Source organism: Pieris rapae, chromosome Z (genome assembly GCF_905147795.1).
Source record: "Pieris rapae chromosome Z, ilPieRapa1.1, whole genome shotgun sequence".
Classification (NCBI taxonomy): domain Eukaryota; kingdom Metazoa; phylum Arthropoda; class Insecta; order Lepidoptera; family Pieridae; genus Pieris; species Pieris rapae.
In genome coordinates this window covers 6,123,081-6,137,901 of record NC_059534.1, presented here as the reverse complement: position 1 = coordinate 6,137,901, position 14,821 = coordinate 6,123,081, and the positions used below count along the sequence as shown (strand labels likewise).

At 32.5% G+C, this 14,821-nt stretch overlaps 1 protein-coding gene across 1 annotated transcript in view; it reads left to right on the top strand.

The window, feature by feature from the left end:
- The window catches only part of LOC111000266 (probable cationic amino acid transporter), a 39,723-nt gene extending 26,660 nt beyond the window's left edge, over positions 1-13,063 (top strand). The window contains exons 6-18 of the mRNA XM_045634143.1: positions 1,945-2,153; positions 3,114-3,285; positions 4,464-4,647; positions 4,913-5,034; positions 5,727-5,881; positions 8,899-8,963; positions 9,077-9,177; positions 10,281-10,418; positions 11,106-11,271; positions 11,555-11,682; positions 11,852-12,050; positions 12,423-12,521; positions 12,806-13,063. Coding sequence (XP_045490099.1) covers positions 1,945-2,153; positions 3,114-3,285; positions 4,464-4,647; positions 4,913-5,034; positions 5,727-5,881; positions 8,899-8,963; positions 9,077-9,177; positions 10,281-10,418; positions 11,106-11,271; positions 11,555-11,682; positions 11,852-12,050; positions 12,423-12,521; positions 12,806-12,899 — 1,832 coding nt within the window. The 3' untranslated portion in view covers positions 12,900-13,063. The remainder of the gene's footprint in view (positions 1-1,944; positions 2,154-3,113; positions 3,286-4,463; positions 4,648-4,912; positions 5,035-5,726; positions 5,882-8,898; positions 8,964-9,076; positions 9,178-10,280; positions 10,419-11,105; positions 11,272-11,554; positions 11,683-11,851; positions 12,051-12,422; positions 12,522-12,805) is intronic.
- Positions 13,064-14,821: the final 1,758 nt, after the last annotated feature.

Sequence of the window (14,821 nt, the reverse complement as noted above, 5' to 3'; positions counted from 1 at the left end):
AAATCAAGATAAACAATTTTTCCCCCTTAAAAGTCACCCCCCTCCCACTTCCCGAACTCGGATCGACCGTAATTTATTTTTACTTTCATTTTGATCATATTCCCCTGCATTTCTAATGGGTTTCATCCTACTGTAATTTTTTTTGGTTTCAAAAATTATCGACACTGGTCTAATATATAATTTTGTAATTCGAAATAGTAGCAACTTCAAAACGCTGTCTTCAAAGTCTGCTTTAACAGCATCATGTTTCAGTTTTTTAAAAGCCTTATATAGGGCTTAAACTTGTGCTGCTTTGTGATGCTTTTCTAAACAATTATTTATCTAGAGTATCCGAAAATTCATATTTCTCTTTATTGGAGTGCATTGTAGGAATAATAATTGTTTATTTATTAAATATTTTTGGAAAAAAATCCTTTGAAGCTTTTTATTGCTGAAGCGGGTTTACTTTGAGCGTAATTCACAAATTAAGTTAGAATTTTATCGTCATTTTTTAACTGTGTTTTGGCTGTGATAGTAAGTGACAGATGAGTACTTTAGTTGAATAATTATACTGATTCATTTTCTTTTAATAAGGAATTTAATCTGGGAGATACATAAATATAATTTATAACTTTACAGGATTTATTTCTAAATTGTTTATTTTGTTCAATTTCATTGCATTTTGTAAAGTATAGGTCAATGGTGTTACATAATGTCTTTAATATCTAGCTTAGTAGAGTTTCATGCATTACTTTATCTTAAAACAAATTGAATTTTATAATTAAACAAGGTCAAAGTAAAAAACCTACGAACAGTCAACAGTGACGTTGGCAACGTTTCGTTAATATCGAGTATATAAGAAGCACATGAAAGCTAATATGCGATACTGTGTAGAAGTGAACATAGGTTATAACCAAATCGTATGTATATATCAGTGTTTCGTTGCAATACCAATTGTGGTCGAATGTGTTTCTTGACCCATAAACCATTCTAGGCCTTGCATACAATCACGATTATGTTACCAGGGTCACAATTATTATTGAACATGATCGGCACATTCATGTGGTATACCGCTTGTAAACACCGGGTTCACTAGGCGATACCAATCCCGTACTCAACTTATATAAACATAGGGGTTTGCAAAATTAATGTATTTACTTTTTGTATATGCGTTAAGGTAATATCTCAAATGCATTTATCGTTATAATTTTTTATAAGGATTAAGGTGTAAATTTTAAACATATAGAAATCGGTCAAATATAATGAAGTATTTACCGAATTTTATTTGTAATAATAATCCCAGCTAACTGTGATTTATAATAGTAATAAATAAATTATTGTATACATATTATTATAATTGGATCACATGATGTATGATCATATGAATTGCCTTGCCTGTTATTCGCAATAATATTAACTTTAAAATATCGCCTGATATAACATAGCGATAATTACCTTTGACATCAATTTTTGTAACATCATCCCACACTAAGTGCACTATCTTCAATAGAGTTTCAGTATGAAAAATCTATTGTTATAACCCTTCTATTCAAAATATGTTCGATACTTCTTTGTTGAAACTGACGTTACCTATTCACTCTTGCACTAAAAGCTTTTGACAGGATTCACTGTCAACTTTCTTTGTAGTATGCCTTAGTGTAATTGAATTTGAAACTTTCTTGCCGTATTTTATTACCGATATTTATAGTTCCTTTGTAAATATATTGAAAGCTGCTTATAATGGTAGTGGTCGGTGCACAACGCAAGTTTCACAAAGATGAGCTTTCTAGATGGTTTCAGTCAATAATAAAATAAAAAAAACTTCTACTATGACTACATAATGCATTTATCGCTTCATATATTAATACAACTTCGAAGAGAATAATTACATGTTAACGATTATTTTGGTAGTTAGTTCTATGTTTATATGTGGGTTTGTTCTAAGGTTATGTATTGATTTCACAGGTAAACCCCCGGATTTTATAGCATTCGCAATAACCATTTTGATGTCCCTGATACTGGTCGCCGGCGTCAAAAAGTCTCTGATATTCAACAATGTCCTGAACATCATTAATTGTAGCGTTTGGGTTTTTATTATGACAACTGGATTGTTTTACGTTAATTGGGACAATTGGTCGGAGCACGGTGGTTTCCTACCATACGGCTGGAGTGGAGTATGTACCTTTCAATTTTCACTTATAATACTTTCACTATATACAAGTAAAGGTCTTTTAAGAAAAGAGCGTAGCGAATTTATAAAAGGCCAGCAACGCAACTCGTGATTCTTTTTTTAATCGTCCATGAGACTAAGATGAGCCTCCTGCCCGTTTGCCCCCGTTTTATGATGAAGGTAATGTAGTATTTTATCAAGATTCGATGTATACTTTCATTACAATTGGTAAACTCAAGCGCACAACGGGCATATTTTGTATTTTAAATACATGAGGTACGTCGGCATGGTGATGGTTTTATCTTTAGATATCAATTTTGAGGATATCCCGGGCTAGGCTATCCGACATGTTGCTTGAGCACAGTTCACAGCTGTTAAAATTCTGCGGCAGGATTGTCAGACAAGTCAGAGGCAACGCGCGTAGCGCCGGGCAGCGGGCCCCGACTTGTCCGTAAATATTATGACGATATTTCCGGAATAGTTGTCGCCCGGGCCCGGCGGGAGACGCCAACCCTCTTAGTTAATAATGCCCCTTTTTAGGAAAGGGGAGATTTCGAGACTCCCCTGCTGCTTAGCCACTGGGTCCAATATCTGCCTGATTGCGTGCCTGATAGGCTAGGACGTAGAGTCTACGTTAATTAATTAATCAGTGGCGCTACCACCTCTTTAGGTACTGGCCTCAGATGTCTGAATCTGTTTCATGATCATTTTTAAATCTAATAGGCAAGTGGGTGATCAGCCTCCAGTGCCTGACACACGTCGTCGACTTTTTGGGTATAAGACATGTCAGTTTCCTCACGACGTTTTTCCTTTACCGTTCGAGCAAATGTTAAATGCGCACATAAAAAGAAAGTCCATTGGTGCACAGCCCGGGATTGACACGCTGAGGCCACTAGGCCAACACTGCTCAAGGTCTCCGTATTATATAATAAAAAATAATAAAAGATATCAATTTATTTAACAGGTGTTCAAAGGTGCGGCAACATGCTTCTACGCGTTCATTGGGTTCGACATAATTGCTACAACAGGCGCAGAAGCCACAAATCCAAAACGTTCAATTCCTTTGGCCATTGTCTACAGTCTTGGCATCGTTCTCGTATCATATGTGACCTGCTCCTTGATGCTCAGTTTAGTCGGTAAGTAATTTATATTGGTACTTAGAAATTGCGGTCGAGGAGACTGTCTCAAGATAAAAGCATTATCTTCATTACGTAATAGATAAAATTAAATTGAATGAAAATGCTAGTCGTTATATTTTTGTTGTTATGTGTTCTGCCAGGCTAAGTGCTATTAACCCATTTATAGAAAATTCTCTTCTTTATTAGTTTAGTCATCGAGTATAGAATTCTGTTAAAGAAACAAAATGCTCATAAAACAGTTGAACTCAAAGGGATTATGCTCTCTCTAATGAAATAACAACCGCAACTAATTATGCCCTACAGGCAAAGACTGTTATCATTATGATTTAATAGCTATGAAGCTCAAAAACAAAAGGGCCCTCTAGCTAGCGTATGAGAATAAACGACAGAGTTGGAATAAGAAAACCTACCGAGGAATTGTGATTTTTATAAACAGAATTCAGTAGAGATTTCTTTTTTACTTTTTCTCGCCTGTCGAAACTGTCCAACTTGGTATTTGCGAAACGAAAAATAAAATTTTCTGTTACTAAAATATACGTAAAATTCAATGGTTCATAAGAGGAGATTTTATGCTACCTGTTTTTGCTTTCGAATACTGAACGTTGATTTCTGCGAAACTGACACATGACAAAAGCAAAGTGAAATTTAATGTTTGAGTTTTTACTTTTCAAGTGTTTGCTTTACTAACTCTAACATATAAAGCAATAGTACAAATTAAGGATTTAGCAATCGTCCGTGCAAGACATATTTGTGATTCAGATCTAGCACTCAGTTACTCACTTAATAAAATAAGAAACTATAATACGATTAGAATAATTAATATTATATACAACGGGCTTTTCAGCTAGTTAATGATGTCTTCCAGCCATATTATGTATTGTAACATAAACGCTTTTGTTTACTGAAACCTGACCTTAATTAATAAGTACTATTATCTCACAATCATACCAATAAAACCTGATATTTTGGAAACGTTTACTCTCTACATATTTATTAATATTTTGGTTTAAATATGTATTAGTAATGAAGTACCTAATAGTGTTTTTCTTTACCACACGAGCAAGAAACGCATATAACAAAAGTCAATCGGTGCACAGCCGGTGTAAGACCCTAGTAATTTAAATCTCAAGCTTTAATATATTATATAAGGATTATGTAATATGCGTTTGTTACAGTGCCCTACGATCAGGTATCGACAGAGGCTGCCCTCCTCGATATGTTCACCTATGTGAATGCACCGAATTGCAAGTACATTGTCGCTGTAGGTGCGCTAGCTGGCCTTACGGTTGCTATGTTCGGGTCTATGTTTCCGCTTCCTCGCGTCGTGTACGCTATGGCACAGGATGGACTGATATTCAAGTAATAATTTTATTAAAAAATAGTACATTTTTGGTTCAAATATGAATATATGTTGTTATTCTAGGCTTTAAAGAGGGGCAATTCAGACAGATTCTGTGCAAGTTTCAAGTAATTACTACGTATCTAACTTTTTTTCTTCTTTTTTTTTAAATTTTTATTAAGAATTTTTTTTACTTTTACTTTAAGTAAATTCATCGTACTTTAATAACTGAATTTCAAAGTTATTTAATTTCGAATGCACCTAAGGCGTCGATATGTTTGTCAGACAACTGTCAGTGATTTCGCGTTTCGGGACACCTGCAACTGCAGCTGTTTACGGTGGTGGAGCCGCCGCCATTGTCGCACTCTTCGTCCATCTTGAAGTACTTGTGGAAATGATGAGCATTGGTAAGGAATTGATGGGTACTACTCCCTAGTTTAACCCTAGTTTGATATGCTATTTTAAATTATAATTTTAGAGTTACCATTTTGGATACGTTTTCAATTTCATTTGCCACATTCAATTTGACTATGATCTTCTATTACGGTGAATGGTGTTTCTGTAATTTAGTTGATTCGTAAACACAGGTGTTTTTTACACTTAATTGAGGATCGCAACCATGGAATGTTTTTTGTACCGATTTTGAAGAAATAAAATATTTTCATTTTCATTTTCAGGGTCAAAAATTGTAGAAAGATTCTATTTGTAACCGTTATATGCAGTAAACACCGCAATGCATCCCATGATCCAGCCGATAACTGTCATATATTTTTTTTTATTTCTTGTACCATGTACCATCTGCTTAAAAGAGAATAGGTACTGAAAAGTATTAATAAGTTTAGAGAAAATATGTAGAAATTCCTGCAGTCAATTGTTTATAGTTTGAATTCCATCAGATTAGGGCACTAAATTAGCGATATATCAAATGGAAATCATGAGCATATATCTGTGGATTAATAGCGCGCTTGCTTTAATTTAGATATTTAGTGTGACGATTCAATTAACACATTAAACAAAACAATAAAGTTTCTTTTGGGGTACACATACATGTTAATAATTATTTTAAATTACTTTATCAACCTATGTATGATTACTGTAGGTACTCTTCTGGCCTACACACTGGTGTCAACTTCTGTGCTTGTTCTTCGTTATCAACCAAATTCTGCAAGCTTGATCGACCTCTTGCCTGAGAGCTTTCGTATTCTAGTTGACCCCGAAGGCACAGCATCGGGACATCGACAAACCGCAATAATGGTAAGCGATAAAGATATTTATTCCATATTATCGTCTTTAGTGTCGGGAATTTTTAAAATGTTATTATTTTTATTTAACTGATCATTTTCAATAAAGCTCTCAATCGTAATAAGCTTAACACTTTCGCAAATAAAATGTACAATATGTAACGGAATATGATGAGTTCAATATATTATATTATAATATTACAAACAATTATTTTGACTATCGAAACGGAGGTTTATTACAAATTATGGATATCAATAAATTCGTCTGTGAATACGATAAATAACATCGTTTATCATATAATAAATAACGCGTTCATTTTCACGGTCTGAGAGTGGAGATAAAGGCAAAAAATATTCCTGGAATATGTCTCACAAACTGCAAACATAGTTTATGTAAACATGGCAGATATTAATAACATAGAACCTGTATTAGTTTACGTTGTAATTAAGAAGTAACTTCGAGAATTAACGTCCGACGAGCAGCGTCGAACTTCGCTCGACGAAAAACAGCTTAGTGTAACTGACTAATTGAGTTTGAGAATAACCTTTTAGTTCCATATATTATACAAGTGCTCATCATTATAAAAAAAAATAAAAAATACTTTAGTTTATTTACAGGTAATGTAAGTTAACAATTTTGTTGAATTAAATAATTTTGTAAGTGACATTACATCTTGTCTTAACGTGTTATGATATATTTTTGTATTTGTTTTATAAATTTTGATTAATCTTAACATTCGCTGCCTACTTTTATATGTAATACATGCTGATAGCAATGTGTCCCTTCACCGTAAGAAGTCATTGGTGTTAGTGCTTAGTACGCTTAGCCACCTGGCCAACACTGATACATAACAAAACTTAAATTTTACTAACGCGTAATTGTGAGACACAGACTCCAATCGTGATCCCGATCTTATTATTAGTCCGGTCAAATTAGACTAAAAAATAGGGGTAAGGTTAAAAAAAATCGCATTTGGCTGAATATTGGTAGGATTGCTCAATACACTATTATAAAGGAAATGTGAAAAGTCCTCATCGATCCGGCACGTGCAAAAAATTTTACTCGGGTTCAAAGGTCACAAAAACGGGTTTTTCGCGATTTTCAGCAAAATGGTAAGTTTTATCATAAAATTAGCTCCGACAAAAATTGTAGATCAGATAATTATCTAAAAAAAATGTCTAAATACTTTTTTTCCTAAGAGCCACCGTTTTTGAGATATAACGATTCAAAAAGTTGAAAGAGTTGTAATCGTCATAATATGCACACGTTTCCACGTGTATTGAGCAATCCTACCAATATTCAGCCAAGTGCGAATTTTTGTAACCTTGGATGCCTAAATTGACCGGAGTATATTGACCTATTTTACTATGTGTTTCGCAGCTTTCGATAAGAGCGACACATACTACATACATACTATTAGATTTACAAGTAGTGTGATTGGCCATAGCCTCACGGTAACCTTAGGGACACGTCGCCTTAGGTTCAGTGACTTATAGCGTTTTAAACAATATTTAGATTTTATTAGAGCAATTAAATGTTTTTTTTTATAGTGCTTAAAACCTCTTTCTATTTTAACAGTTTATTTAGATTTAGTTTGAATGTTAGGTTTGATGCTTTGCGAATATGTTCCTTGATATTATTATTTTCTATTTCAACAGAAATACTTTTTTTTTACCTTATGTTAGGAAGGACATATACAAGCACATATACAATAGTTAGTGAATTATTGTATCACGTAATATACTCATTAGATCCATACAATTTTTACTCATTCTATTGGTTTTCAATTGAATTTTTTGCATTTTTTTTCTTTTTATTTCCTACTATTCTATTACAATGAAGCCTAATTATGCATTTTTACTTAATATATATACGTAGAAATTATGTATGGGTGAGTTAATATTTAATTTTACATTTAACAATTAAATTAATTATCCTTTTACTTCTTCTCTTCTTACGAATTATTCTTGCACTCTAGTCAAATACAGGAATGTAATAAACGTGTTATAAACTTAGAAAATAGGTGAATAAAAGTTAAACGGCTATATTTTGTGTTCAAAGTTGAAACTGGATTTATTTCAAAAGTTAAGCGTTGTTGTGGTCAACAATTGTAAAGTCCAGTGCTTTAGGGTTGGCAATTTTGAAATTCCTGTGAAATTGTCAATGAATGAAAGTGTTCAAATGTGCGTTATACAGATATCTCTAAATTGTCGGTGAAAGCTTTTGTTTATTTTTAATATACGCAATTGATTGAGTCAGATTTTTCTGTTAAAGTTTAAAATAGATTTTTTACTTTAGGGCATTGGAAAAATGCAATGGAGGTGACTGATGTATTAGAAAAGGCTATTGAATAAATTTTAATATTATAACTACAAAATTAACCATATATATGAATGGCAAAGCAGCAAGCGAACTAGTCTATTTTGGAATTATTACAAGTTAAATAACCTCAAGACATTATAATCGAAATAAACAACGACCAGAGAGAACAGATATCTGTGCCTTTGACCTACATTTACAAATCGGCCTTTGTGAATAATTCAAAGTGAAAGAAAATGTCAAACGCAGTGACAACTGACTGTGGTGATTACAAATTTTATGAAGATATCCCGTAAATAAGCTTTTAGACAAAAGTTTCATTATGGTTATTTTTATTATTTATTGTCCAAGGAAAATTGATTTAGAAGAAATTATAATTCATGAATCAAAATTCACCGGAGTTAATTTAATAATAAAATATATTATCTATGGTACTATAATTTTATTTCTTCAAAGATAGTACTATCCAGTACAAAAAAAACTATTTAGCATCTAATAAAACATTAGCAGATGAAACATAAAACGGAAAACGGCGCGTTTCGTTTTTCTACGTGTATTCTGGTTCTTCATGTGACGTCATAAAATTGCGTCCGTTTATCCAAACAGACCTCAGGGATTTTAATTTGTTCTTTTACATTTTCCCTCCAGACATACATTGTCAAAAATATAGAGTACCACATCTGGATAAGATACACCTTTTATCGTTGCAGGCTCCGACTCAAGCCCACGTTATACCATGCAGTCAACGCGTAATGGTACGTCGTGTAACACGCAGGTAAAATACATTTTATGCAACGCGAAATTGTTGAAATGCAAAGCGAAAGGCCGGCCGAAAATTTTAATTTAATATAATGTGTACTATCCTTAAGCGATGTAGTGTATTCACAGCTCACCGGACTCCGACGATACTCTGCCTGGTGATGAAAGCGATGATTACGGACTCGCGGACCAATATCTTATTCATTCCACCTCGGAAAACCAATTCTACGGTAATTTTCATTGTACTTTATTGTCCGTTTCAGAGTAACTGAAATGTTATATAGTATATGTTATATAGTATAGTATACATATTTAAAAATAAACAACACATGATTTACAATTTTTGCTATACATTGAAGTATTTTTAAATGATTTTATTTAGTCAAGAAACAAAAACGCTCCTATAATTTTATTTTTCCTTCGGATAATTTTCCTGGACTAAACTGTCAAACGTTTTAGCTTTTAATCAATCTCACACCATTATTGTTTTCTTTTTTAATAAAACCTTACAAAATACTCTTACAACTCATACAAGATGTAACAAAATGCTGCCAAGCTAATTCTTCTGATTAGATTTTGAAACTTTAATGTTTAGAACTTTATCACACGATAGTTCGGTGCCTTCTATTTAAAGTTCGAACTAATCTTCTATAGTCGACATACACTAGTAACATCTAAGCAAGTTTTGCATACTTTTCTAATAAACTAATAAAAAAAAGGGGTCAAATGTCAGTTCAGTTCAGTAATAGTAATATTTTTTAAGAAAAATACAGCTACCTGAAAATAGTTGTAAAATGACAGTGAATTAATCTTATTCTCTCGAAGAAATACAATGAGACACCAACTTTAAGTAAAACGTAAACAACCACACTTGGAGTATTTGAGACTTACTAGAATTACCTTAATTAATGAAGACTTAAATACGATGTAATCGGAAATCAAAAAAAGGTTTCATTCACTTCATTTAGAAGTGAAAGTAACGAATTGCGGCACATATATTATTGCTTGTTTGACAAACTAAATAACATTATCTGTCAATATTAAATAAAATATGAAACAAATCTATACTTCGTGATTATCTAAACCATAATCATACTTCGATTACTGTATATTTTAATTAAACATTGGCTCTAGCTCGCTTATAAGTGACAAGGCAGTGGTTGCTCTTAGATTTATTGCCGGTTTTGCTTTTTATTGTGTGCAAATTGTAAATACATATTTACTACCAGCGCATGCTGTAATTGACATCGAAAAGATTTACAACGTTTAACTCAAATAATAATAGAGCATTTTGACAGATTTTTTTTTGATGGTGTTTGTGTACTTGGTGCAGTGCCCAGTGCTGGTTGCTCTGACGTTTCGAGGTTCCAGCGTTTCATCGACGACCTATACGAACGTTTATTCGCCATGTCCTACCTGTGCCCGGGGATTTTGCCCTGGATTGACTGTGGCCCCGCTACAGAACAGAGTGGTAATCTATCTAGTTTTATAAAAGGTTTACATATTTTAATAGTCACACTTAAATTCGAAAATAGTAGAGAGAATAAAATCTTTCGTTTTTATAACATGGTTAAAAAGGCTGTTACTAATGAATAGGAAGGACGAATTTATGATTTTATTTGTCAGTTTACTCAGATTTATATTTCTTTTTACCTCAAATCTTTAGACTTTGACTTTAGTGGCTTTGATGCAGATGTCTAAGAATCAAACACAGGTTAAATGAGTGTGTCTTGAAGGTAATAGCAGATGCAGCTGCTGTAATAGGATTGTTCCCGTAAAAGGTTGTAGGGCCAATATAATAAACACAGTTTATTTAAAAGACGACAATTGAACGACTTAAGAATGCAAAGCGTCAAAAGTCCCGGAAAACTGGCATTTCTTGCCTTTAAATTGCGGGACTTTGAGTTTCGAGAATGCTTTCAGAGAAATTGTGACTTCTAGTGGAAATCTTAAGTTTCAGAAATATTCAGCTGTCTTCCAAACTTAAACAAAATATAAAATGAATTAAAGAACGTCTAATATGGAACCTTTTAGCTATGACCTCATTCTGGCATGGCTGCATCTGTTCTGCATCATATGCCTCCTTGTAGCCACATGCATTGAAAATCGCTTACTCCTGCACTAATTTAAAATCTCTTATATCTTTTTATATCCATAGGAAAGTTCGTGATAAGGGCTGTCGGATTGATGTATATCCTGGTTATAATTTTCGACATGCTCGCCGCCTTCTCCAGCCCTGGCAACATTACCGCATTCCTAATGGTTCTACTGGCACTCGGCATTTTGGCTATCCTACTTATTATCTCCCGCAAGCCACAAAATAAGTATGTACACAAGAAAATTTTTTAATATCAAATAAAGCGTATGAGATACTAATATTTAATTTTCTTAATTAATACATCGATAGTGTGTGTGTAACATTAAAATAATATTTGGCTATTATTGCGAAAATTTATCTAGAATTTAAAATAAGCGTTGTAATTTATGATTTTAATAATTATGATACATTCCATTAATTTGCGACAGTTTTGACACAGTGTGAAACAAATAACGGTGCTGAAGAATTTCATAGGTAGTTAGTTGCCTTCAATTGTTTTATTATTTCAGGACCGGCTTGATATACACTACCCCTGCTGTCCCTTTTATACCGGGAATTGCAGTTGCTGTAAATATATATCTGATCCTAAACCTCTCTGTACTGACCCTTGTACGATTCACCGTCTGGATGATTTTAGGTAAGCATATTCATATAGATTTTGTAAATTTTGTCGTACGTTGAATTGTTTTTTAATAGGAATTTTTATTTATTCCAACTGTCGGAAAGAGAAATTACATCAAATTAAAAAAACATTAAATTAATATTTACCATTCAAGATAAATAGAAGATAAATTTTACTTTTTCAGGATTCTTTATGTACTTCATGTATGGTATTAAGAACTCTGTATTAGAGACCGACCCGCCCAAGTCTCCGGAGCCAATACCACCACCCCCGAACCCACTCGACCGCACTATGATAGTCCCAGGGTCTTCTCAAAGCTACCCAGTCGGAGATCGCAATATATTCCAGGGCGATGGAAGTGGACCCTTTGGCAACAATGATCAGTAAGAAATTACCATTGTATACTGTTAAATAGCTTTGTATGGAGTATTTACAACTGTTATTTATACATTGACGTAAAGTCATCCAGGATAGAACACCAGCCTGATCTTGAGCAGTTCCTTTGACTTGACTCCAGGTCATACCAATTTATATGTACTAAACATAGTCAAAATATTTAATAAGATATAACAGAGCTCATTTGTACCTTTTTCAAACTTCAAAATCAAAGAAGTGAATTTCTTTGTACCTTAAAAACATGTGTGCAATATAATAATTATCCTTAAATACGTAAGTTCCCCTCAAAACCCAGCATTATTTATTTGAAGTGTTATTCATTTTACCATTAAATCTATTTTCGAATCAAAACTCTCCAGAATCTATGAAGATCCGCTCCAGTCCTGGAATATAACAGAAACGCAACCAACACGGAACCACCCTACAAGCAATGTAACATTTAAACAAGTAGAAACTCGGTACGTACCTAGCACTAAAAAGTTTATGTACATATGTGTTACTGTATTCTCATCAACAAATAATTTAATTGTTGTATATTATACGAAACGTATCGTCATGACAGTGACATAATTTTTAACATTAGTCTATTGAGCTCAGGATAATGTCATAATACACTTTTTAATTCTGAAGTTTCACCATCTCTTAAGAATCAAAAGAAGAGCTATTGGAAGCTCTTTTTTTGATGAGATGTGAAATAGAATTTCAGACAACCGTTTTATGTGATTGCATTTTGTCTTTACAGATTCGATCCTCAAACCAACAGTGTAACTTTACACACTTCTAGCCGACCACCATGGGCGTACCCGGACGTTTCCTACGACGCATGGGTCGACTAAATACCTGGCTATCTCATCTAATGTTTTTCCTGAGGATTTATTTTGAAGGTTAATTACCAAATTAGTTTCGCTTTTCCTTGTATGTATTGCTTCGGCATTATTCATGCGAATAATGATTTGCGAATGCGAATTTCCGTTTTCGCATATTATATTTTATGTATGGTTCCACTAGTACAAAAAAGAAATTTATTTATTTACACTGATTTGTAACAGTAGTCAAAATAATTTATTTTATGATACACCAAAATTATTCAGAAATTATTTATTTTGGTAAAATATTTTTAGCTGATATCTAAAAATATCCATGTTTGACTTTGAACGTTATAAAATTGTATAAGAAATATATAACATTATTACCTTGACATTCTAGTTATATTCGATGTTGATGTGTTGTTAAAAAGTTGTTAGTGATAAGCCAAAGTTCTTACATAAAAGTATTATAGTGTTTATTTATTCATTGTTTTTTAATGTATAAATATATTTTTATTATCAGTATTAATAGAGTAAGTAGTTAATTTTTCATTGGTTATCTTTATTTTTTCACAATATAATAAAATTATTCTTGTCCGTATTTCACTCCGTAAAGTTTATAAAGGTAAATTAAGTTAAGAAAGGTGTGAAACCGTATATGTTATTGTGTAATATATGCATTTACTATATTAAACTATTATTAAGGATATATTAATCTCTCTCTGTATTTAAAAGAACTGAATGATTGGTCTGATACTCGTATATCCAACGCTTATGGTGCTTATTCCAAAACGTTTCGAGATCTAGTCAAAATATGTCAAAATAATTGTGTGGCTTCAAGTCTACGCATTTTGGAATTCGAACCTTACTTCCACAATTACTTCGCACACAAACATATCAAACGAATTTTCCAGCAAAATATCCAGCGTGATACTTGCTTGTTGAGCAAAATTTTCAATCTTCACTTGTGACTTTGAACACCGGAAAAAATGAGAATACGATGCGTGTCCCGACATCGTAGTCACATTAGAAAAAAATAAGCCAAAATGCGTAGTGGCACTGGATTATTATGAAACCCAGCTAGAATATAACAAAGATTGGAAATTTTGCTTTAATTTTTCGTAAAACTTTTAAAATTTTCTTACTTCACTATTTTGTATAATATGTATTTTGGAGAACAAATCTATTGATTACTTTTAATACCTAAGTCTGTCAGCCTAAACAGTTGCTTAAAAGTCTAGGTTAATTATACTATATAAAATACCGAACACGTAAATCACATATCTAATATACTATACCAATTTGTGTGAATGTTTTCTATACTTGAAATAATTAAATTCATTATAATCTCGATGTCATGAAATGGTTGTAGACAATAAAGTAGTTATAATAAAATACGCACGCAAACTTCACAGCACTTCGTTACATTATCCTCAACATATAGGTCCTATTGAAACTCACGATTGTGATATTTTAAGTAATATATTGGTTAATTAATCATGTTACTCGCTTGAATTAGACATTTGTTTTACTTTAATGCCTGTTTAACTATTTAGTTATATATGTAATACTGTATGTACTGTATAAGTATTTACTTATTTTGTATAAAGTATGGGATGCATGTGATAATTAGACATCTCAACATTATTTTGTAGGTTACTAAGTATGAGATTTAAGTAAGATATATAAATAGTTTTGTCACTCTTATTCATCTTATAAGCGATGATATTGATAAGGACATCATGTTATTTGTGGCTTAATGTGTCTATTAGTGAGACTAGCCATTTAAATTTATTCACTATAATATTATGATACTCAAATTAAATGTGATTTTAATTGTAGCTTGTTCTTTGCGTAATTATAATTTAGTAAGGAAACGAAGATCGATGTTTATATCATTCATATTAAATATAGGCCTTAATATGAAGTTGTTGTTGTTTATTAGAGCTAAA